Source organism: Piliocolobus tephrosceles, chromosome 16 (genome assembly GCF_002776525.5).
Source record: "Piliocolobus tephrosceles isolate RC106 chromosome 16, ASM277652v3, whole genome shotgun sequence".
Lineage (NCBI taxonomy): Eukaryota > Metazoa > Chordata > Mammalia > Primates > Cercopithecidae > Piliocolobus > Piliocolobus tephrosceles.
In genome coordinates, this window is record NC_045449.1 from 61,912,638 (window position 1) to 61,938,527 (window position 25,890).

Consider the following 25,890-nt stretch of genomic DNA (forward strand, 5'->3'; position numbering starts at 1 on the left):
ACATAATTAGCAAATGTGTTAGCTATAATGTCAGGTGCGGTGTATAATGCTGGGCGCAGCGGCTCACACCTGTAATCCCAGCACTTTGGGAGGCCACGGTGGGCAGCTTACTTGAGGTCAGGAGTTCAAGACCAGCCTGGCCAACATGGCAAAATCCTGTCTCCACTAAAAATACAAAAATTAGCTGGGTGTGGTGTTGCACGCCTGAAATCCCAGCTACTTGGGAGACTGAGGCAGGAGAATTGCTTGAACTCGGGAGGTGGAGGTTGCAGTGAGCCAAGATTGTGCCACTGCACTCTAGTCTGGGTGACAGAGCAAGACTCTCTCTCTCAAAAAAAGGGTTAACTTATTGATCTTTCCTATTTTGGGGCAGTTATGATCTAAGAATTACTTTGACCACAATAAATCCTTTCCCATGGGTCAGGACTGTTAGTTTTCAGAGTTTTGCTTCTGGCAGTACTGACCTGTGCCAATGTTACAGATGTGTGGTGAAGGGGCTAGAAACTGTGGTCCACAGGCCAAATCCAGTCCACTGTTTATTTTTTATGTTTTCAGCCTGAGAGCTAATAGTGTGTGTGTTTTTTAAAATGTTTTTATGTTATTGGAAAAAAATATATATTTCCTGTGTGAAAATCTTCTGAAATTCACATTTCAGTATCCGTAAATAAAATTCCATTGAAAAATTGCCATGTTCATTCATTTATATATTGTCTGTGGCTGCTCTTGACCCTCAGTGGCAGAGTTGACTAGACAGAGGCCTCATGGCCTGCAAAGCTTTAAATATTTACTATCTGGACCTTTACAGAAAAAGTTTGCCAACCCCTGGCATGTAGAGTCCATGCTGTTTACTTACAGGTTACAGCAGTTCTTAGAACGCTTCTGTGACTGGGTGTAGTCTTTAACTATTTGCCTTTATGACTTTTGATAGGCTTACTCTGGGTACCATGATATCATTTCATTCATGTATTTTTCATTAATAATTAAATTACATTGCTGCTTTCATTCTTGTTTCGATTCTTAGATGAAAATGTGCTTCCTCATTTGATTATATTGTTTAATTTTTATTTCCCTCTCCTGTTATTCATTAGTTAATACTTCCCTTGAATTATTTAGTCTTTTTCTAAGGTGCTTTAAAATGATTTGTATGAAACTCAACATAAAATAAAATTGTCCTGCTTTCAATGACCAAAAAAAAAAAAAAGACATAAAAACGTTCAGGCCACACACGATGGCTTACACCTGTAATCTCAGCACTTTGAGAAGCCGAGGCAGGTGGATCACCTGAGGTCAGGAGTTTGAAGCCAGCCTGGCCAACATGGTGAAACCCCATCTCTACTAAAAATACACAAAATTAGCCAGGCATGGTGGCAGGCACCTGTAATCCCAGCTACTTGGGAGGCTGAGGCAGGAGAATCACTTGAACCTGAGAGGCGGAGGTTGCAGTGAGCTGAGATTGTGCCACTGTACTCCAGCCTGGGCAACAAGAGTGAAACTCCATCTCAAAATAATAATAATAATAATAATAATAATAATAATAAATATAAATAAATAAAAAGTTCAGTAGAAACTTCTTGGGAAACTTTATGTGTCTCTAGTAGAGTTAAAAGGTTTTGCAGAAGATAAACATTAAACAATTATTTATTTGGAGTGAATATTTGGTGAGTTTTTATAACTTTAATTGCATCAAACACTGAATGCTGTGAGAGTCAATAAATCTTATAACAGAAGAAAATCAGTCTCTTTAAATAAAAAATCCGTAAATTTATTGCAAATCTAGAAGTACCAGAATGTCACTAATACAGAACAAATCAGCAATCTTGTATTTTCTTCCAAACATTTAAAACCTTGATTATTGACATATTGAAATTGGCATACATTTTGTTTTCATGCAGATAACAGAACAGACATGGAGCAGATCCCTCAGAAATCAGTTATAAATATTAAATTGTATTGAACATTCATAGTAAAAAATATGTTGTAAAGTGCTGAAGTCATGTTAAGTCTGCAAAACTGCCACAAGCTCAAAGTTCTTCTCAAGCAGTGACAGAGATTTGCTAACATCACCTTGTTTTAGGTATGTCTGTTTTTGACAGACACTTTGTCATTTCCTCCCCCACCCTCCCCAAAGTTTTATAGATTGTCCTATTTCTATGGCTGATAAGATGCTCTACAGATTGTAGCAGGTGGTGATGAACTATGCCACTTTCATTTCAGTGCAGAGAAATATTCAAGCTTGTGTGTACCTGTAATCAAACTAGGCTTGTTATGGTTTTCCCCCTGAGTTGTCATAAATTAACATTAACGATGAATAAAGATGGAACAGCAAGCATTGACCATCACCTGCAGGGTGACATTGCGGTAAAATAGGTGAGTAAAAAGTCCACCTATTATCCTGACACTTGCCCTCTTTACAGAAAACTGCTAACGTGAGCAATACTATACATGTATTGTAACTCCAAAAGAAAAAAAAAGAAAGAATAACAAACAAAAAACAAAAAACAATGACCAGCTACCCAATACCTCTGGCAACTTAGAGCAATCAAGTTATAGAAGATATAAATTGCAACTTGTAATTCACTATAACATAATTGTCTCTGTTACCCCCATGTGAAATACAGAAATCCTTCAACAATTAGATGGTTTTTTCTTTAAATCAGAAATGCTTTAACAGTTCAATGAAATATAATTCTGATCAAAGAAGTTCCTCAAGTATTCTTAGATGATAAAACAAATTATTTTTGAAAGCTAAGGCGATTTGCTATCCAGTATTTTTTCCCCTTTAATAGCACACGTTGCCCCTAATCAAATGGAAGAATCATGACAACTTGGCCTTTTATGAAAGTATTTTTACAAGATAAGACGTATTCTGTGAGTCATTTAAAGGATTTCAGAAAGGAGGTAAAAATGCTGCTTATGTCTCCGATTTTATTTCTTTTGATTACTTTAATCATCCCAGAATAACTTAATAATAAATAGTGGTTTAAATTAAAGACACTACAGTCACATATTTCTGTATAACTAAAAGCAACAGGAAACACATTTTTAAATGCCATTTTGTATATTCTGTACTGAAATACTTCTGGTAAGGACTGGCCATAAAAAGAAGTGGTAATCTTCACATTTATGAAGTTCAAGTTATAGATACTTAAAATTTGTTTATTAGTAAAATGTTTGGTCTTAAACTATACTTCATTTCCAGCAAGCAGAGGCCGTAATTTGTTAATGGGAGCCTTGGTATTTTACAAAAGGTTTAACAAAAACTATTTATTCATATTTCTGAAAATTAGGAATTTTTTAAATGATTGAAGTCTTTTTTTTTTTTTTTGACTGGCCAATTTCATTTCAATGACCTGGGTTGGATGTTGTTTTATTCAAGATAGTAGTTTATTCAGACAAGACCATAGGAAGAAAGAAAAGAAAGAAAGAAAATCATTTGTCCGATGTGAAAGCTTTTAAAACCACTTTGCCAGTTTATGTCACTATTTTAATATTGGAATGTGAACCAAAGAGTCTTTCTACATATCTTTTGTATTGCTACTGAATACAGCCAGATTTACATATGGAAGAGTGCTTGGTTGTTTTTTGTTTTGGCTTTAAAAACAAGCAAAAAGGAAAGCTTAAAACAAAACAAAACAAAAACGATGTTCGTAGTGCTCTTCACATACACATTCCCTTTAAAATGTAGTTTTGAAAGTGGAGTAGAGGGGTTAGCTCCTCTACCTCCTTGTGTCCCCGTCGGGCCCACCCCATCCCTCTCCAGCCAACACAGTGGCTGTCGTTGTAAGGAAGTGTGTCATACTGGCTCCATTTGCACGTGAACTCTGTGCTCATTTTTTGCAAGATCCATTTCCAGAAAGTCTTCAGGTATGTCCTGTAAAGTCTTCCCACGATGGCTCACTACCTTTGTTTCACCTGAATGATGACGCTGGCACAGTCCCATCTTACATGGTCTCACCAGGGCGAGGCACACAGCAGCCAGGGCCATGCCAGCTGCACAGGAGTAGAAGGCTCTGCTATAGATCTTACTTTGGTCCACCAACAAACCTGGAAGAGAGCATGGCGTCCGTTAACAGCATCCTTCCTAGACATAAGCCCTCTCATCCAGGCGACCCTCACATTCAGAAGCCTCTCAGTTTCATTGCCTTCCTTGTTTTCTTTTGCGTTTCTACAGAAAAATGGGTGTTAAAGGCAGAAATCTTTGCTAGATTGGAGAGGAGAAAGAGACAAACACACAATATACTTGTTCTTCTTGGGCTAAGTCTGTCCTAGCAGAGGATCTAAAACCTGGGACATTTAGATGCATACTTCTTTGAAAAGGTAATATTCTTCGGTAGGAAGGAACTGTATTATTTTCACTTGAGTTCACTTTAGGTTTTTTTTTTTTTTTTTTTTGAGACGCAGTTTTATTCTTGTCGCCCCAGCTGGAGTGCGATGTCGTGATCTCGGGTCACTGCAACCTCCGCCTCCCAGGTTCAAGCAATTCTTCTGCCTCAGCCTCCTGAATAGCTGGGATTACAGGTGCCTGCCACCATGCCCGGCTACTTTTGTATTTTTAGTAGAGATGGGGTTTTGCCATGTTGGCTAGGCTGGTCTGGAACTCCTGACCTCAAATGATCTGCCCGCCTCAGCCTCTCGAAGTGTTGGGATTAGAGGCGTGAGCCACTGCGCCTGGCCCACTTTAGGTATCTTTTGACAGGGGTATGATTTCTAATCACAAACACTTTAAAGACCCATTTGGGATCTAAGATATGAAACATACCTATGTCCCTCCTGCAAGGAGACATTCTGTACAAATCAATTAGGTATTTACAGAGCGCTGCTATCCATTCCCAAACACCTTTCCTGAGAAGGGACGGTGACTTACAGAAGTCCATTAGTTCTGTCATTCCAGAAGGCAGGTGGGCTCTGAAGGTGATAAATCCATGAGTTCCTGTCTAGCATGGGAGAAGGCAAGGTGATAGAAAAAGCCTGGCTTGGCAGGCGCAGTGGCTTACACCTGTAATCACAGTACTTTGGGAGGCCAAGGAGGGCAGATCATGAGGTCAAGAGATTGAGACCATCCTGGCCAACATGGTGAAACCCTGTCTCTACTAAAAATACAAAAATTAGCCAGGCATGGTGGTGGGCGCCTGTAATCCCAGCTACTCAGGAGGCTGGGGCAGGAGAATCACTTGAACCTGGGAGGCGGAGGTTGCGGTGAGCTGAGATTGTGTCACTGCACTCCAGGCTGGGCGACAGAGTGAGACTCCATCTCAAAAAAAAAAAAAAAAAAAAAGCCTGCGTCAATCTGCACTACAGACACAGCTTCCTGTCCTGATTCGGCCACTAATTTACCATCTGACCTTTGGCTTCAATTCTTTGGCCTTCAGTTTCCTCATATTTAAATCAAGAGGGCTGGCTCAGGTAATCTCTAATCCCTGGCAACTCTAAAATTCAATGGAAATATAAAATGGCAGTGAGTTTTTTTATGGCTTAAACAGGAAGCTAGCACAATTCATAAGGGAGAGTAGACGAGCATTCGTATTTTGTGTATTTAAATTACCTGCAAGGGGCGGTCCAGCCAGTCCTGCTATGCTCTGAATGAAGATGTAGACCCCAGCTGCAGAAGACATCTTTTCAATGCCCACGACATCATCCTCAGCAAGCAGTGGAATGTGGGTTCCTCCTACTGTTCCAACCATGAACCCAAAAAATATGCTACATGACATTAGACCCCAGAATTCAGTAGCAAAAGTAAAGGCAAACAGAGACACAGTCAATAAGATGATGCAGATGAGCTCAATGTAAATCTTACGAATGGGCTCTTTATTGAGAACAAAACCAGCTCCGATCCTCCCGAAAACTTCTGCAATGGCCATCGTAGATAATAAAAAAGCAGCGCGGTCCTGGTCAATGCCCAGACTAATGCCCAGAGGAATGATGTACAAGGAAGGTGCAAAGAATCCCAGTGTTGCAAAGAGACCAAATAATGCATAACAAATAAAACTTTTCTCTTTCAAAATGGAGAAGTCTAACAGCGGGGCTTTCTTTTCACTTGGCCTGGGGCTGGTCTTCACCAGGACCTGTTGCATGTCAGCCTTCGGCTCCAGTTCCGGGTTAGTGTGACTAGGCACATTTTTAGGTGAGGTAGTTAGTTCTACTCCTGAGTCAATGGAGTCTATTGAGGTTCGTGTTTTCTCATTTTCAAGCATATACTGCACTTCTTTCCGATTTTCCTGGATGACTGTTTTCGGTGACCCTGGTCCTCTGATGATGATGGGTCTGAGCAGTGCTCCGAAGATGACAATGTTTAACTGTAGTAGGCCCACGAAGAGGAGGCTGTATCTCCAGCCAATGCGCTCCTTCAGAGCCATGATTGCTTGAAAAGGCAGGAGTGAGTGAAGAAGAAATAAAATATAAGGTCAATAATGGACTTAAGATCCAGGAGAAGCCATCAAGAAGAAATATGGATCCAGATTTCATTATAAATTTTGTGGAAATTTATTATACTCAGCATTATGAATGTGTACTCAATCTTTTTTTTGAGACGGAGTCTTGCTCTGTCGCCCAGGCTGGAGTGCAGTGGTGTGATCTTGGCCCACTGCAACCTCCGCCTCCTGGTTTCAAGCAATTCTCCTGCCTCAGCCTACCAAGTAGCTGGGATTACAAGCGTGTGCCACCATGCACAGCTGTTTTTTGTGTTTTAAGTAGAGACAGGGTTTCACCATGTTGGCCAGGCTGGTCTCGAACTCCTGACCTCAGGTGATCTGCCCACCTTGGCCTCCCAAAGTGCTGGGATTACAGGCATGAGCCACTGTGCCTGGCCAAAGATTTTGGTTTGAGATGACCTGCACACAGATAAGAATGCTGTCTTTATTAGCATAATCTAAATCCACATTGAATGTAGTAGCTCTCTTGAAAAAGGAGAGGACATAACAGGTGAACAACTGCAAATTACTAGATTATTCTGGAATGCATGTGTCAAGAAAGCCCTACCACTGCGTATGTGCCCAGTTAGGAATTCGAACCTATTATTAAAGTGGTCTGAATACCTGAAGTGGGGGTTAGGAAGGACAGATCCTAAAAATGAGCTGGAGAAGAGACGTAAATAACCTCTCATTACTCATACACTTAAAGTCATCCATACTGTTGGCAAAAGTTAGTGTAGCAAGAATACCTGAGTGGCGTCCCTCATCCACATTCACACCTAGACTGTTGTAGTCTACCTACCTGGTGCGAAAGCAAACACAGCGAAACATTCTCCTGTGGAAGCAACTGCAGTGACTATGGAACGTCTTTTGCCAAAATATTGTGATAGGATGGTTACAGTGGGGAGAAAACTAAAGCAGTATCCCAGACCTGTGAAAGAAAAGTCAGAAAAGCCAATGAAACCCACATACTGCTTGAGACTGGAAGGATGCATTCAAAGAGCTGGGATTTTTGGTTTTGCTTTTTGAATCTTAAGTTCTGGGAGCCAAGTAATTCATTCTGGACAAAGGTGATGTTGTAAAGAAAAATGGGTTTCATGAAAGGTCTGGATAAACTTCAGTGGTTGTTTTGGGATACTGAAAGTATAATTTTTCTTTTTTTTACTTTGCAACACTTTTTTTCAAATTTATATAATTCACAATGGATGAAACTATTATTGCATGAAATTTTATATAAGATTTATATCTAGAAAGAAATAAGTTGTTTCATATGTGCAGAAATACAGGAAAAATGTAAAGTCTGCAAATCTTAACAACTGTGTGTGTGTGTGTGTGTGTGTGTGTGTATCTATCATCTATGAGGAATATACGGCCTCCTTTTATTGTTCATTTCTTTTCTTTCTTTTTTTTTTTTTTAACAGACAGGGTCTCGCTGTGTTGCCCAGGCTGAAGTGCAGTGGTGTGATCACAGCTCACTGGAGCCTTGACCTCCCAGGCTCAAGTGATCCTCCCACCTCAGCCTCCAAAGTAGCTGGGACTACAGGCACACACCACCATGATTGGCTAGTTTTTTATTTTTTGTAGAGATGGGGTCTCCCTATGTTGCCCTAGTTGGTCTCCTGGGCTCAAGCGTTCCTCCTGCCTCAGCCTCCCGAAGCGCTGGAATTCAGGCATAAGCCACCAAGCTGGCTACTCCTTTTAAATGGAAAAAGGTTTTCTTAGGCCCCCAAGATTAAGTCTGACATGTTGCACTTCCCCTACAGCCCTGGATCCTCAGACAGGGATTTGAGGAATACTGGCTACAGAAATTCGTCTCACTTTGTAAAAATGCCATCTTTTGGCTGTAAATGTAGCAAAAGAGAAGTTATCATCATCTCTGGTGAAGATTAAACAAAAACCCTTGGGCACTTGAGAACAGGTTCTCAGGTCCCCTTAAGTCCATATAGCTCAGTTCAAAACTACTGATCTGAGACACCGTTAATGTTAAAGAAAAAAAGAAAGAGAAAGAAATATAGTTTGTCTTTAATTTCCTCCTTCCCCTTCCTTGTTCTTCAAACTAAGCATCTAGAGAACTTCTGAGCCAAAGAGGAACACTTACCAGAGATGATGCCGATGGCGACGTACATATGAGAAACCTCTTGTGAGAAGGAGGCGGCCACCATCCCGGTGCTGACAAGTAGCCCCCCCAGCATCACCACCAGACGGTGTCCGAAGCGATTGCTCAGGACTGTGGCGAGGGGAGCTGCCGGGAAAGAACAAAATGATATTTTAACTCACAGAGGCTTCAGGGTTAGCTGCCATAAGACTCCTTCCTCCACATCTTGCACACGGAGAGATGATGTCAAATATAAATACAGCCGGGCGCAGTGGCTCATGCCTGTAATCCCAGCACTTTGGGAGGCTGAGGAGGGAGGATCGCTTGAGCCCAGGAGTTCAAGACCAGCCTGGGCAACATGGTGAAACCCCGTCTCTACAAAAAATACAAAAATTAGCCAGGCATGGTGGTGTACACCTGTAGTTCTAGCTACTCGGGAGGCAGAAGTGGGAGGATTGCTTGAGCCTGGGAGGCAGAGGGTGCAGTGAGCAAGATCACACCACTGCACTCCATACTGGGTGACAGAGTGAGACCTTGTCTCAAGAAAAAACAAAACCAAACCATAATACATTTCATGCAAAGTCAGTGCAGGACTTATTTTCCTATGTGTTCAAATTCAACACGATTTGTCAGACTCCTGAAAGAGAAAGCCAGAATAACAGTATACAACTTTTATCTATATTTTTAGATGACTCTGACTCACCATAAGCATCTATAAAATTAGATATATATTTAATTTATGTTATTCTATAATAAAAATTAGTTTTCCTATGATTGCTTGAATCATTGTTTTTTCTCTACTCACGGCTTTGGATTCTTTTTAAAAAGCTCCATTTGGGATCAGATTCTAGTTAGTTTCTTTTTTTTTTTGAGATGGAGTTTTGCTCTTGTTGCCTAGGCTGGAGTGGCCATAGTGTGATCTCGGCTCACTGCAACTTCCACTTCCTGGGTTCAAGCGATTCTCCTGCCTCAGCCTCCCGAGTAGCTGGGATTACAGGCATGTGCCACCATACCCAGCTAATTTTGTATTTTTAGTAGAGACGGGTTTCTCCATGTTGGTCAGGCTGGTCTCGAACTCCCGACCTCAGGTGATCCACCCACCTCGGCCTCCCAAAGTGTTGAGATTACAGGCATGAGCCACCGCAACCGGCCTAGTTAGTTTCTTTACAGATGAAAGAATGTGAATTCTAAGTTATGCACTCCTGAAGGAGAGTTGCTATGGGATAGATAATTGAAAGCGAATCATCATTTGCTTAGCTTCTATAAGCTGTATCCCCTAGGACATTTAAATCTGGCAAATTAGTTTCCTAGTTATAGGTTACTTAATATTAACTTGACAACAGTGACATAAGTGAGCCATTGAAAGTTGGGTCAAGGAACAACAACATACTAGAAGAGGAAGTGGGGAGAAAAGGATTCCATTTTTTGGGGTTAGTCTATATGTGTCTACTATGTTAACTATTCGAATGCAAAGTAATCTTGGATGTAGCTCATAATAAAACCACTGTCACCATTTTGAGCCAGGATGTTGGCTCAAAGCATTAAGAATTAGAATAATAGCATTTGGAAGAATTATCTTCTGGTATAATAGTATTAAGTGGAAATTTCTTGTTGACTACATTTTTATTTTTAGGTATAAAAGACCTAAAACTGAAGCTTCGGGATTTTCTTTTTATTTAGATTACCAAATATAACATTTTAGTCCTAATTCATTTAAATTATATTTCTAAGAAGGTAATTAAGTATTCCACAGTTTAAATATTAAGTTAACTTGGCCGGGTGTGGTGGCTCACACCTGTAAATCCAGCATTTTGGGAGGCTGAGGCAGGCGGATCACGAGTTCAGGAGTTAAGAGACCAGCCCGGCCAACATAGCAAAACCCTGTCTCTACTATAAAAATACAAAAAATTAGCCAGGCGTGGTGGCAGATGCCTGTAATTCCAGCTACTCGGGAGGCTGAGGCTGGAGAATCACTTGAACCCGGGAGGCGGAGGTCTCAGTGAGCTGAGACCGCACCACTGCACTCCAGCCTGGGCAAAAAAGCGAGACTCCATCTCGAAAAAAAAAAAAAAAATAAAGTTATCTTAATACTCACTTAAACTGGAACGAGGAACTACTTCATGAAACTTGTAAGAGATAGTATGAGAACTAACAAGATAAATTTTTTTTTTTTTGAGACAGAGTCTTGCTCTGTTTCCCAGGCTGGAGTGCAGTGGCACAATCTCAGCTCACTGCAACCTCCGCCTCCCAGGATCAAGTGATTCTCCTGCCTCAGCCTTCCGAGTAGCTGGGATTACAGGTGCCCACCACCACACCCAGCTAACAAGAGAAATTTCTACCTTACCCAAAGGGTAAAAATATGTAGAACTGCCTTTTAAACACATTCTATGGCTAAAAATGGACTACATTTAAAGAAGGGCTTTAACTTCAGCGATCACTTCAGAGATAACAGTTCCAAGACTGGGTGTGAGGGTAAACTTAGGGAAGTTTAAGGTCAACCTGGTTAACTTTCTTTTTTCTTTTTTGAGATGGGGTCTTGCTCTGTTGCCCAGGCTGGAATGCAATGGCATGATCATGGCTCACTGCAGCCTTAACCTCCTCCCAGGCTCAAGCGATCCTTGCTCTGCAGCCTCCTGAGTAGCTGGGATCACAAGTTTGTACCACCAAGCCTGGCCAATTTTTTATTTTGTTTGTAGAGATGGGGTCTTGCTATGTTGCCCAGGCTGGTAAACTCTGGGGCTCAAGTGATCCTTTCATTTTGGCTTCCCAGAGTGTTGGGATTACAGACGTAAGCCACCACACCCAGCCTGGTTAACTTTCTGAGGTGAGTTCAACAGCCCTTTTCTCTTGGAAAACCCTTGGCAATTATTTCTGACAGACCAATGAACTCATGAGACCTGGCATGTATATCCAATAGTTCTTTATAGGACCAAGTGAAGATTAGTGTGTTAAAAATGATACTGAAGCCCCATTTTATTTTATGCTATTGGGTCTGGGAGTAGATTATGTAATGATGAATCAGTGAAGTCCCTATGTCAGCAATTTTTTTTTTTTTTTTTTTTTTTTTTTTGAGACGGAGTCTCACACTGTCGCCCAGGCTGGAGTGCAAGGACACGATCCGGGCTTACTGCAACCTCCACCTCCCGGGTTCATATGATTCTCCTACCTCAGCTTCCTGAGTAGTTGGGATTATAGGCACATACCACCACGCCCAGCTAATTTTTTGTATTTTTAGTAGAGAGGGGGTTTCACTATGTTGGCCAATCTGGTCTCGAACTCCTGACCTTGTGATCCGCCTGCCTCGGCCTCGCAATTTTTGGGATTACAGACATGAGCCATCGTGCCTGGCTGCAACTTTTTTTTTTTTTTTTTTGACGATGTCTTGCTCTGTTGCCCAGGCTGGAGTGCAGTGGTGTGATCTCAGCTCACTGCAACCTCCGCCTCCCGGGTTCAAGCCATTCTCGTGCCTCAGCCTCCCAAGTAGCTAGGACTACAAGTGCGAACCACCGTGCCTGGTTGATTTTTCTATTTTCAGTAGAGATGGGGTTTTGCTATGTTGGCTAGCCTGGTCTTGAACTCCTGACCTCAAGTGATCCACCCACCTTGGCCTCCTACGCTTGCCTACAGGCATGAGCCACCCGTGCCCGGCCATCAGCAACTTTTTGATGTTGCTTCTTAGACAGTGACAGTATCCTCACATCCTCACAAAAGGGGGTTGGCGGCACTCCTCAAGGGGATCTACAGAATCCTAAGAGTGTGCAGACGGCAGATATTTCATACGTGTGTGTGAAATTGAAGGCTGTCATGGCTGGCAAATAAGGCTTTTTTCTTCAGTGCCTTTTGTTTCTTGCCAATCCTCAGTGCTCTGAAAACCCTGTTAGTTGGGGCTAGGAAGGACCAACAGGCATATAAGGGAATGAAAACATCACAATCACCCCGACTACCATTATCAAGGTAGCCAAATTAAAAGGGACCTACACTTACGTCATGGTTAGGCCGAAAGATGTACTAACCTGAAAAGGTTAAGACAAACACACAGATTGAGATTATCCATGAGATCCTGCTGTTGGATTCATTAAAACTGTCCATTAAGTCATTAAAGAAGACACCAAATGTCTTGATGATGCCGTAGGTGAAGACTTCAATGAAGAAAAATGAAACAGCGACCGCCCAGCCCCATCCTCCGTCAGGCACTTCAGTATACACGTTGGCTTTGGAACAAAGCTTTAATTTATTTTGGGTCATTCTTAATCTGAAAGAAAAAGTTAAAAAACAATTCAGATCACCAATAGCATAAGGATTGATGATTCTCATACTCTTTAGGAAACATAACAGATAAGAATGACTTACCGGGGGAAAGGGGGAGGGATAGCATTAGGAGATATACCTAATGTAAATGACAAGTTAATGGGTGCAGCACACCAACATGGCACATGTATACATATGTAACAAACCTGCACATTGTGCACATGTACCCTAGAACATAAAGTATGTATGTATGTATGTGTATGTGTATATATATATAAAAGAACTACTCACCCGATTTAGGTTGTTGAATATTTATTTATTTATTTATTTATTTATTTATTTATTTATTGAGATGGAGTCTTGCTCTGTCGTCCAGGCTGGAGTGCAGTGGCATGATCTCAGCTCACTGCAACCTCTGCCTCCCGGGTTCAAGCAATTCTCCTGTCTGAGCCTCCCAAGTAGCTGGGACTATAGGCATGCGCCACCACACCCACCTAATTTTTTTTTTTTTTAGGCCGAGTCTCACTCTGTTGCCCAGGCTGCAGTGTAATGGCGTGATCTTGGCTCACTGAAATCTCTGCCTCCTAGGTTCAAGCGATTCTCCTGCCTCAGCCTCCCGAGTAGCTGGGATTACAAACGCCCGCCACCACACCTGGCTAATTTTTGTATTTTCAGTAGAGATGGGGTTTTGCCGTGTTGGCCAGGCTGGTCTCGAACTCCTGACCGCAAGAGATACACCCGCCTTGGCCTCCCAAAATGCTGAGATTATAGGCATGAGCCACCATACCCGGCTGACGGTTGAATATTTAAATTATGTACAAGTAGTATAAAGTCTTTGGATAAGTTTATGTATATATACATATATACAAATCTTGGTATTGTACATGGGCCCCCCAAAAAGAAAGTTAAATGGGAAAAATAAACAGACATGAAGAACCAGAGCAGAATATTTAGAAGCATATTGAAGGACACCAGATGGTCACCAGACCAGGTATTAATGCTGACCTTGAAGGACTCAACTTAGGCCAGAAAAGACTGCACTAACTATAAGGAATGTTGATCAGAAATGAAGCCTAGAAAATGGAGGCTGAAAAGCAAACACTGGCTGTGCATCCAGCACCTTCCACCGAGTACGTGTTTGAGATACCATAAGCATCTCTGCTTGATGTCCCTGATCACCGCGATCACCCAGCAACTCTTCTTCCCCCCCATTTTCTACTCAGTAAGCAATATTTTGATTATGATTTGGTGTTCCATGTGGATGTACCTGCACAGACACAATGTCACTATAAATCAAAATGAGGGCCTTCTGTCTTCTGGGAGTTTGTTAAGCAGGAGTAATTTCCTCAAAGTTGACCACCAATTGGTATATTAGCAATTCAATTTCCAAGTACATGCTGATACTCTATAATATGGTGTCTAAATAAGGTGCTATTATACAAGCCTGTGGGGCCCCATCTGGGTACCAGTTAACTGAGTTACCTCTAACCTCACTGTGCCTCTCCATTCAAACTGCAACAAACATCAGAACAAGCAGAGATCTGTACCTTAACACCACTGAGGAGACATTGACATTGACACTGGTTTAACTTAAGTCTTCTAGATTGGGCTCTAGCACATGAATATTGTCCTTTTCAAAGCCTCTGTGGTTACATATACTTTGAAAGAGTCATATGTATTTTTTTTTTTTTTTTTGAGACGGACTCTCGCTCTGTCACCAGGCTGGAGTGTAGTGGCGTCATCTGCCTCAGCCTCCTGAGTAGCTGGGACTACACGCATGCGCCACCACGCCCAGCTAATTTTTATATTTTTAGTAGAGACGGGGTTTCACCATGTTTGCCAGGATGGTCTCGATCTCCTGACCTTGTGATCCACCTGCCTTGGCCTCCCAAAGTGCTGGGATTACAAGCATGAGCCACCATGCCCAGCCAAAACAGTCATGTTTATTTTTAGCCTAACTACACATTAATTATATCTATAATAATCAATGAGTCCATGCCATGGTCTTAGAGCTCTTAATGGCAACCAACCTCAAGTTTAAGAATTCTTTACGGCCGGGTATGGTGGCTCACATTTGTAATCCCAGCACTTTGGGAGGCTGAGGTGGGTGGATCACCTGAGGTCAGGAGTTCGAGACCAGCCTGGCCAATATGGCGAAATCCCGTCTCTACTAAAACTACAAAAATTAGCTGGGCATGGTGGTAGGCACCTGTAATCCCAGCTACTCAGGAGGCTGAGACAGAATTGCTTGAATCCGGGAGGAGGAGGTTGCAGTGTGCCAAGATCCCACTGCACTCCAGCCTGGGCAACAGAGCAAGACTCTGTCTCAAAACAAAACAAAACAAAACAAAACAAAAAACAAAAACGAAAAGAATTATTTACATACGACCCAAAGCAATCTACAGAGTGGATTCCTATCAAAATATCAATGACATTCTTCGCAGAAATAGAAGAAAAAAATTCTAAAATTTGTGTGGAACCAAAAAAGATCATGAATAGCCAAAGCCATCCTGAAAAAAAGAACGAAGCTGGAGGCATCACACTAACAGCCCTCAAAATACATGACAACACTACAGTAATCAAAACAGCATGGTACTGGCATAAAAACAGATACACTGACCAAAGTAACAGAGGAGAGAACCTTGAACTTAATCCATGTGTCTACAGCCAACTGATTTTTGGCAAAGGTGCCAAAGATACTCATTGGAGAAAGGTCAGTCTCTTCAATAAATGGCGCTTTGAAAACTGGATATCCATACAAAGAATAAAACTAGATCCCCACCTTTCACCCTGTACAACAATCAACTCAAAATAGATCAGACTTAAATATAAGACCCAAAACTATAAAACTACTAGAAGAAAACATAGGGGAAACACTTGAGGACATTTGTCTGAGGAAAGATTTTTATGAACAAGACTGCAAGAGCGCACATAACAAAAGCAAAAATAAACATGGGATTATATTAAGCTAAGCAGATTCTGCACAGCAAAGGAAACAGATCAGCAGAGTGAGGCCAGGTGTGGTGGCTCACGCCTATAATCCCAGCACTTGGGGAGGCCAAGGTGGGTGGATTGCCTGAGCTAAGGAGTTTGAGACCAGCCTGGGCCACATGGTGAGACGCCATCTTTACTGAAAATACAAAAAATTAGCTGGGTGTGGTGGTGCACAACTGTAGTCCTGGTTACTCGGGAGGCTGAGGGACAAGGACTGCTTGAACCCAGGAGGTGGAGGTTGCAGTGAACTGAGATCCTGCCACTTCACTCTAGCCTGGATAACAGGGAGATTTTGCCTCCAAAAAAAAAAAAAACATGAAAAGACAACCCACAGAAAGGTAGAAAACATTTGCAAACTATTCATCTGATAGTGGATTAATATCCAGAATATACAAGGAACTCAAACACCTTAACAGCAAAAAAAACTCCCCAACAATCTAACTTAAAAATGGGTGAACAGGGCCGGGCGCGGTGGCTCACACCTGTAATCACAGCACTTTGGGAGACTGAGGTGGGGGGATTGCTTGAGCCCTGCAGTTTGAGAACAGCCTGGGTAACATAGGGAGACCCTGTCTCTACAAAAAAGTATAAAAAAATTAGCAGGCCGGGCGCGGTGGCTCACGCCTGTAATTCCAGTACTTGGGGACGCTGAGGTGGCCAGATCACAAGGTCAGGAGATCGCGACCACGGTGAAACCCCATCTCTACTAAAAATACAAAAAATTAGCCGGTGCCCTGTAGTCACAGCTACTCGGGAGGCTGAGACAGGAGAATGGCGCGAACCCGGGAGGCGGAGCTTGCAGTGAGCCGAGACTGCGCCACTGCACTCCAGCCTGGGCGACAGAGCGAGAGTATGTCTCAAAAAAAAAAAAAAAAAAAAAAAAAAATTAGCAGGGCCAGGCACAGTGGCTCATGCCTGTAATCCCAGAACTTTGGGAGGCTGAGGTGGGTGGATCATGAGGTCAGGAGTTCAAGACCAGTCTGGCCAACACAGTGAAACCCTGTCTCTACTAAAAATACAAAAAAAAAAAAAAGTCTAATGTGGCGGCGGGTGCCTGTAATCCCAGCTACTTGGGAAGCTGAGGCAGGAGAATTGCTTGAACCCAGGCGGTGGAGGTTGCAGTGAGCTGAGATCGTGCCACTGCACTCCAGCCAGGGCAACAGTGTAAGACTCTGTCTCAAAAAAAAAAACAAAAAAAAAAAAACCGGGGTGTGGTGACACATACCTGCAGTCCCAGCCACCTGAAAGGCTGAGGTGGGAGGATTACTTGAGATGAGGCTGGAAGCTCCAGGCTGCAGTGAGCAGTGAACACACCACTGCACTCTTGCCTGGGTGACAGAGCAAGACCCTGTCTAAAATTTTTTATTTTTAAAGTTAACTAGCATGGTGGCTCATACCTGTAATCCTATCACTTTGGGAGGTCGAGTTGGGTGGATCACTTGAGGTCAGGAGTTCAAGACCAGCCTGGCCAACATGGCAAAACACCGTCTCTACTAAAAATACAAAAATTAGCAGGGCATGGTAGCGCGAGCCTGTTATCCCAGCTACCCAGGAGGCTGAGGCATGAGAATCACTTGACCCTAGGAGGCAGAGGTTGCAGTGAGCCGAGGTCACACTACTGCACTCCAGCCTGGGCAATAGAGTGAGACTCTGTCTCAAAAAAAAAAAAAAAAAAAAAGACTGGGCATGGTGGCTAATGCCTGTAATCCTTTGGAAGGCCAAGGCAGGTGGATCACTTGAGGTCAGGAGTTTGAGACCAGCCTGGCCAACATGGTGAAACCCAGTGTCTACTAAAAATGCAAAAACTAGCTAGGTGTGGTGGCACGTGCCTGTAGTCCCAGCTACTCAGGAGGCTGAAGGAGGAGGATCACTTGAACCCGGAAGGTAGAGGTTGCAAAGAGCAAAGATTGTGCCACTGCACTCCAGTCTGGGTGACAGAGCAAGACTCTGTCTAAAATAAATAAATAAAAATAAATAAATAAATAAATAAATAAATAAATAAATAAATAAATAAATGAAATGTAAAAAGAAAATTCTTCATAATTATACAATTGTATACTGGTGAATTTTCAGGGTCAGGGTGCATTGTATCCTTTATATCCTTTTCCTAGCCATAAGTTGTTGGGTCAAAGTTGCTAAGGCAAAGATTTTATTGAAAATAGAAGGCAACTGAAAAATAACAGGACATAACCTCATCTATCCAGCAGACTTGCTGGTTTTCTATTTTTAAAATCTAATGTTCTGAATTTACTCTACAAATCTTAAAAAGCAGCAAATCTGATCTAACTTAATATCATTAATCCTATTGACAGCGCCATTCCCACTGTAGCCTAATACTTGGGAAGGACTATATATTCACTTTATACTCTATTACCGCTAAATATTTGGTTGATTAAAATAAGGCATAAGATGCTGTAAGATGAGTATGCTCTTTGCAGCAAAGTCCTTTGCATTTTGATGTGTGTTGATGTGTCATGTCTGAGAGCAAATGGAAAGGTGGGAAGGGCAGTTAGATAGCTCAAGAGGTAGGCTGAGCAACTATAGAATCGTTTGTCACTACTGCCCCTCAACATAGAAAGCAATTGATTTAAGTTGGGAGCCAGGAGCCCTTTACCAAATTAGGTTTTCACAACATCCCTCCATTTCAAAAGCCACTCTCAAAATGAGGCCGCTGGGGCAGAGAAGTGAGAACAACACTAGCTTAAGATTTAGAAAACCAAAAACATTTTTAAGAAGTGCTTGCCAGTGTTGGCTTTAGAATAGTGTCTAGCCCTGGGGAGGAATGGTGAGCCTGCAGCTGTCAAGGCTGTAGCCTTTACCCCTTCTATTTCATCCCCCCACCAGGCCATTGGTTTGAGCTTTTCCTTGTGAAGACCATGACTGCTTTGCCAGCCTCTTAATGGACTTCCGTATCCTGTACAATGAACCTTTTGGAAATGGTGTATTGTCATGGCATTTTTCTACTCAGACTTTTCTTTTTTGGAGACGGAGTCTCGGTCTGTCACCCAGGCTGGAGTGCAGTGGCACAATCTCTGTTCACGGCGAGCTCCACCTCTCCACCTCCCAGGTTCAAGCAGTTCTCTGCTTCAGCCTCCCGAGGACCTGGGACTACAGGTGTACACCACCAGTGCCCGGCTACATTTTTATATTTTTTCAAGAGACCGGGTTTCACCATGTTGGCCAGGCTGGTCTTGAACTTCTGACCTCAAGTGATCTACCCACCTCGGCCTCCCAAAGTGCTGGGATTGCAGGTGTGAGCCACTGCACCTAGCCTACTCAAACTTTTTCAATGGCTTTCGTCTTTCTGAAGAATAAAATCCACTCATTAAGGCTGGGCACGGTGGCTCACATCTGTAATCCCAGCACTTTGGGAGGCCGAGGCGGGTGGATCACTTGAGGTCAGGAGTTTGAGACCAGCCTGCCCAACATGGTGAAACCCCATCTCTACTAAAGATACAAAAATTATGCGGGGCCGTGGTGGTGTGTGTCTGTAGTCCCAGCTACTCAGGAGGTGGAGTCAGGAGAATCGCTTGAACCCAGGAGGCAGAGGTTGCAGTAGGGGCAACCTGGGAGTGGAAATCACGGCACTCCAACCTGGGTTACAGAGCAAGACTTTATTAAAAAAAAAAAATCCACTCATTAGCCTGACTTTCAATGTTCTTTGTAACCTCTCTTTGTGGCCTGATTTCTTCTGGTTCTAAAACTTGACTCACCTGCCATGGTCAATGTAGAGTCCTCCTAGCCCTCTAGTCTCTACCCACCTGGCTGTGGCCATGCCATTTCCCCAAAATGAGACCCTGCTCTGTGACATCCTTCTTTCTCCATAATGCTTTCTCCAACCAGCACAATCTAAGGGCTCTCTTCTTCAGGTGACAGGTATCATTTAATGATGGGGTATTGTTTACTTTTATGCCTTTATCTTATTTGCTTGATTAAATTATTATGTTCACAAAATCTGAGGTCTATTTCTCTTTGTATAACCCCATGTCCCTGGACCCCACCTGTACCTTGTACACAGTTTGTATTTATTTTTGCAACAAAATAGCTATCAGGTGCCAGGTCCTCGCTTTCACTGTACGGGCACTACAGTGAAAAGACCAAGAGATGGTCTCTGCCTCCATGGACTAAAATATCTGCTGCTGATGATGCTAAGGAAAATGAATGCATCTGAAATGCATCCTATTTAAATGATTCAACCACATCTTGCCAGAATTCAGCACATTTCTGACAAGCAGTCAGGACTCAGTAGCTGCTAAGTCCAAAGTCAAATTGGCACAGTTGTTCTAACCCAGAAATGTGCCCAGAAGGTCTGAAGAGTTTTAATGGAGGGCTCAGGACCACCTTGAAACAAAACATATAGTGATAAAATGTGATAAAGACCCTAGAGAGACGTGGAGTGCGGTGGCACAACCATAGCTCACTGTAGCCTCAAAACTCCTGGGCTCGTGCTGGGCGCAGTGGCTCACACCTGTAATCCCAGCACTCTGGGAGACCGAGGCGGGTGGATTGCCTGAGGTCAGGTTTCGAGATCATGCTGGCCAACATGGTGAAACCCTGTCTCTACTAAAATTACAAAAATTAGCCTGGCGTGGTGGTGCACACCTGTAGTCCCAGCTATGTGGGAGGCTGTGGTGGAAGAACTGCTTGAACCCAGGAGGCAGAGGTTGCAATGAGCTGAGATTGTGCCGCTGCACTCCAGCCTGGGCGACAAGAGAGAGACTCCGTCTCAAAAAACAAAAACAAAAAAACTCCAGGGCTCAAGTGACCCTGCCACCTCAGCCTCTCAAGTGGCTAGGACTATAGGTATGTGCCACCATGTGCAGCCAATTCTTTTTTATTTTTTATTTATTTATTTTTTGAGACAGCGTCCAGGCTGGAGTTCAGTGGCATGATTTCGGCTCACTGCCACATCCGCCCCCTGGTTTCAGGCAATTCTTTGCCTCAGTCTCCCGAGTAGCTGGGATTACAGGTACCCGCCATCATGCCCAGCTAATTTTTTTGTATTTTTAGTAGAGACGGGGTTTCACCATGTTGGCCAGGCCGGTCTGGAACTCCTGACTTCGTGATCCACCCCCATCAGCCTCCCAAAGTGCTGGGATTACAGGCGTGAGCCACTGTACCTGGGATAATTTTTATTTTTTGTAGAGACAGGGTCTCACCATGTAGACCAGGCTGTGGACTGCATTTAGATGAGTGGGACCAGATTGCAGTTTTTTTATGAGCTGAGATTACCTGCCACCATGAGAAGCCTCTGGCCAGCACTGAAGTTCTGGTGCCAGCTGCCCCCTTCCTCTTTTCCCTTGCCTGTATCATCAGAGGTTTACACTTGAAAAACGGATGGGGTTAGGATGAATCTGTAACCCCTGAAGAGAGTTAGAATTACTGAATGTTAAAGCTGAAGGGGAAAATTGAGGTCATCTTATTCAATTCCTCTTTGTAAAATCTTACTCATTTTGCAAAATCGGGAAACATCCCCAAGAGGTGAAGGGACTTGACTGAAGTAGCCCAGTACTGAATCTCCTGCTTTCCAGGGCTCCTGCTGTACAAGCCTACAGGAGAGCATTTTTATTTTATTGAATTTTTTTGAGATGGAGTCTTGCTATGTCACCCAGGCTGAAGTGCGGTGGCACAATCTTGGCTCATTGCAACCTCAGCCTCCTGGGTTCAAGTGATTCTCCTGCCTCAGCCTCCTGAGTAGCTGGGATTACAGGCGCTTACCACCATGCCCGGCTAATTTTTCGTTTGTTTGCATTTTTAGTAAAGACAGGGTTTCACCATGTTGGTCAGGCTGGTTTTAAACTCCTAACCTCGTGATCCACCCTCCCAAAGTGCTGGGATTACAGGCGTCAGCCACCGTGCCCGGCCTTCTCCTTTTCTTGTTTTCCATTCCTTCAGCAGAAGGCCAAACCTTCTGTCTCTGCAAACAAAGCAACTGAGGCCTGAATTTTGAACTCATTTACGTAGAAGTCTCTATGTTCCAGAATATGAAAGTTTATCTGTCCACTTTGGTTTGTGGCCATGTGAATTTATCTGATGGGTAGGGATATTTTTCAGCTGTGTGCGGATCTAACCGGTGAGGCAAGCTGAGTCATCCTGCCCATCAACCCCTGCTTTACAGATGACTGGATTTAGGCAAATTACTTTGCTTCCCCATTTTCATTGTCAATGTAAAATCAAGGTAAATGTAAAAAAGGGAGTTGAACTAGACTCTGATGAGCTTAGATCTCTTCCTGCCCTAATAGTCTATACTTCTCTGATAGCCTTTGACCATCACTTGCTTTAATCCTTCTAAGCCCTTTGAAGGCAAGGCCCAAGAGTTGGTCTTCTTAAAGCTCTTAGGCCGTATTTGTTAATTTCTGTGTACCGTTAACTGGCTGCACAGTTATGGAAACCACTAAATCCTGAACTTCTATCATCCGGAAAGCACGGCTTGTCAGGGGAGTCTCTCAAGTCTTTTCCAACTTATAAAACTCAACAATTCTGAATGGGGGTTCCTGGCAGCCACCTTCCCTTCACCCTAGTGTTCTTCTGGAGGAAGCACAATGACAAAATTCACGGGCAGTTTGGAGGATTTCCTAGTAGCATGTGGTTAAGTGTCCCCTTCACTAAATGGGTACTGACCAGGTGCGGTAGCTCATGCCCATAATCCCAGCAATTAGGGAGGCTGAAGCAGGCAGATTGCTTGAGCCCAGGAGTTTGAGACCAACCCGGGCAACGTAGTGAGACTGCATCTCTACAAAAAAATTTAAAAATGAGGTGGGAGGATCGCTTGAGCCTGGGAGGTCGAGGCTGCAATGAGCAGATATCACTTCCATGATGGGAGGGAGACCCTGCCTCTAAACAAATAAATAAATGGGTATCTTGCCAAAGGCTTGGAAACCTGCTATCCTTGGGAGTTTCACTGTGACTTAATTTGTTGAGAGAAGATTTAGCCTGAGGGCATGAAAAGATCGTATTATCGTAGACCATCGGAGTGTTATTCTGGGGGCAGCTCAGAGCAAGGTTCAAAATGTAGGCTGTGGATGGAAATGGGGTGGCTACTGGTGTAGGCAAACCCCGAGCAAAAGCACTGCGGATTTCTCTTCATCTTAAAGGTGTAGCCTGGAGAACGGCTTTGACAAGTTGTTTCTGGCCCAAGTTGGCAAAACCAGTCTGCATTTGGCTAAAGTTCATTTTCACTCTCTATTAAAAAAAAATTTCCAAACCTAACCTGGATAGCTGCCTCACGATGTTGAATCACTGGCTACAACCGAGTCACCATTTTACAAGGCTATGGTGTTGAAACCTGAGCCCCTAATTTAAGTGTCCTCCTCAGGAGTTCCACTGAGGAAAGTCCTCTTTCGGAAACCACAGAAGGAAAACTCAGGGTTAGTGGTACTCATTACACTGGAAGGAGCTTTTCCACTTGGCTGCATTGTTTATTTACATACTGTAAGTTCCTATCTTGGACACCCTTCCCTTAATTATGAGAAGAGGGGTTTCTATTATATCATCTGGCCGGATGTATTGTTGACCCCCAAAATGCCACGTAACGGTGCTTGGGACATGGGGAGATGCATCGTTTAGAGATTTCAGCATAAGCACTTGGCATCTTTTTACAAACGAGACACCTATCTTACCATGATTTGCAAAAACAATCAGATCACTGAGAAATCTCATTCCCGGGGTAGAAACCATCTCCTGCGAGAAGGAGCTGGCACGGAGTGTCTAACCGTGCAAACAAAACCGGCTTCCAGGTTGACAAGTTGTAATTGCTCCTCCCCAGTTGGCTCCGGGGAGCTTTTTCTAAGACTGACGCCCCCCGTGTTTGGTGACATTTTATATACGCCACCTAACAAACTTCTATGACCTGTCTTGCTAGGGTAGGGGGAATAAAAAGAAAAGGCGACAACAACCTAGAAGGAAATAACCCATTTCCTCTGCAAAACCATCTTCCCTTGCTACGGAACTGCTCGGCGACACCAGCGCTTTCCTGCGGTTGGCAGCCCGGGAACCTTGAAGTTGCGCGGGACCGGCCGTCAGCCGCTGACAGTTCTGACCGTCCAGGTGGAGGACCCGCGCTCTGCCGGGAAATCCCTGCCTTCCCGCAGGGGGCAAACGGTGGCCGCCCCAGGGAGTGCTGTGTTTGGGGGTCGGGGAGGAAGGGAGCCCCACTTTCCCTCGCGCTGCCTCAGTGGCCGCCCTGCGTGCGCGCGCCAGCCTGGGGAAGGAAGGTACCTCTGACATTTCGCTCCTGCGACGCGCAGGCAACTTCATGCGGAAAATCCGCGGAGGGGCTGAGCCCGGAGCCCCCGACTCTTCCGACGTCCTGGAGCCCCCAACCCGGGGCAGGGGGCACCCAAAGGCCAGGCGTGCCTTTAGGTATCTTCCGGGACCCAACTGTACCAGGGTCACGGACATTCAACTCTCAGCTACCCACACCGGCGCAAGCGCGTCATCCCGGTGGCCCTGGGCATTCCTAACTGTCAGAGCGAATATTTTTGGGAATAACCTCTCCAAAATGTGAAGATGTTCAGTGGTCTCCTCCGCCTCCCATCCCAAAAAAAGGCCCCAACACATATTTTTAAAAAAACAACCCACACCCCACAATCAAACTTTTAAACATGTAAAATAATAAACCAACTCACCAAGTTAGAAGGGAAGAGAATAAACCCCAAAAGGCTCCCAATAAGGCGGAGGCTTGGCCTCCCCCTCCTTATAAGCCGCTCGGTAACATGAGAAAAGGATTAACCCCTTAGGGGGCGGGCCCGACTCTAGCGCAAGTTGGCTCGGGCTGGTGAGGCCGGAGCGCCCAGGCCCTCCACCCACTCCCGCGACTCAGGCACCCGAGCCACACCCTCCCCCCGCCCCCCCCCCCCGGCCGCCGGCGCCCCGGGCCGTGCGTGCTGCCGCCCGCGCCCCGGCCCCGCGTCGCTGCCTAAGCTCTTATCCTATACCGGCTGCAGCCGGTCTCCGCCGGCCTCGGGGGCGCGCCGCCGCCGACCATGTGCTGCGAGCGCCGAGCGCAGCCAAGGAGGGGGCCTGCCTGGCGCGCGCGCGCCGGCCCACGTGGACCTGGGCCGCGCCGGGCGCGCGCCCGCCCGCCTGCCTCCTGGGCTGGGGGTCACGGAAGGTAACCGCGTCGCGGTCCAGGGCCGGGCCGACCCCGCCAGCGCCTCCGGGGTCCTTGGCACAACGCCCCGATCTCCCAACCCAGGCGCGCCTCTGCGCGCGTGACCCGCCCAGACCCCGGAGCTTTGCTGCAACGCTAGTGGGAGCGCGAGTGTGCAGGGGTGGTGGGGGCGCCTGCACCCTGTCTCGGAGCACCTCGGCCAGGCGCGCGCGCGCGCGCGGGTCCCCGTCCCCACCCCCGGACGCCTTCCCGGCGCGCCCACCGCCCAGTCCCCCCCCGCACCCTGAGGATTTAGGGATATAGCGGGAAGGGGGAACGCGCGCGCCGGGGCTGATTCCGCGCGGCGCTCGCGGCTGCGGCGGCTCCGCGCCCGCCCCGGGCAGAACAGGTTCCTTCCAGTTTGGGTGTGAGCTGCGCGCGCGGCGCCTGAGTTCCTCCTGCAGCGCCCACTTCCCTCAGTTTCGTCAACTCGCGCACCCCCACAGTTCCCCTTCCGGCGGTGGGGAGGGAGTGCCGCAGTGGGCCCCAGGGAGCGAGCGGCCGGGCCGCTGCGGGTGCCTTGCTTCCCCCACTTTGCTGCACCGGCAGCAGCAGCAGTAGCAGCAACAGCATCCGCGTTGCGCGAAAGGAATGTGAGCCGCCGGGCTGAGTCAGCATCCCCGGCCCAGGGCGCGCGCGCACCCTCCAGGCAGAGGCGGCGTCGGCACAGGTGCATGGCTCCCATACCCACGGGGAGCCCTCTGTAGGGGACCTGAAGGTTTAGACAGTTCGTGCCCCTCTCATCCCGTAGTCCCCGACCCCAAGGTCACTGTGAACTAAGCGGATGATGCTCGCGAAACCCCACTTACGAGCTCCTCATGGGGACAAAGCATGTGTCAGATCCTAGACATTTCAGAGCCTGCGGGGGCGCAAACTTAGCTTCTCGGTCTCTACCGCACATCCCGAGGGCAAATTTGGAAACTGCTCGGAAGTGAAGGCCATGTTATTTGCATTCCTCTGCAGACTTTGGCTCCGGCTGCTGCCTTCATTGGGGT

At 45.2% G+C, this 25,890-nt stretch overlaps 2 protein-coding genes across 8 annotated transcripts in view; one reads left to right on the forward strand and one right to left on the reverse strand.

Moving 5' to 3' along the window:
• Nucleotides 1-2,906: 2,906 nt before the first annotated feature.
• Nucleotides 2,907-25,816, reverse strand: SLC16A6 (solute carrier family 16 member 6). Of its 5 annotated transcripts, none has more exons than XM_023211965.2 (6): nt 24,372-24,649; nt 12,516-12,754; nt 8,506-8,649; nt 7,210-7,338; nt 5,543-6,358; nt 2,907-4,044 (listed from the first exon to the last, which is right to left on the reverse strand). In XM_023211965.2, exons 2-6 carry the CDS (start codon nt 12,745-12,747, stop codon nt 3,794-3,796), a joined length of 1,572 nt encoding a protein of 523 aa, XP_023067733.1. In that variant the 5' UTR covers nt 12,748-12,754; nt 24,372-24,649; the 3' UTR covers nt 2,907-3,793. The 5 variants fall into 5 exon arrangements, with proteins under 5 accessions (XP_023067733.1, XP_023067731.1, XP_023067732.1 ...); XM_023211963.3 differs by lacking the exon at nt 24,372-24,649 and adding an exon at nt 25,705-25,816 and having other exon boundaries at nt 2,912-4,044; XM_023211964.3 differs by lacking the exon at nt 24,372-24,649 and adding an exon at nt 24,681-24,943 and having other exon boundaries at nt 2,912-4,044.
• Nucleotides 24,622-25,890, forward strand: part of ARSG (arylsulfatase G) — a 117,831-nt gene continuing 116,562 nt past the window's right edge. For 2 of the 3 annotated variants that reach the window (XM_023211968.2, XM_031934319.1), the window contains exon 1: nt 24,622-24,856. The gene's annotated coding sequence lies outside the window, so the exon portion shown is untranslated. Of the gene's footprint in view, nt 24,857-25,373; nt 25,566-25,890 lie in introns of those variants that run through there. The other variant, XM_023211969.2, reaches the window with a different exon arrangement.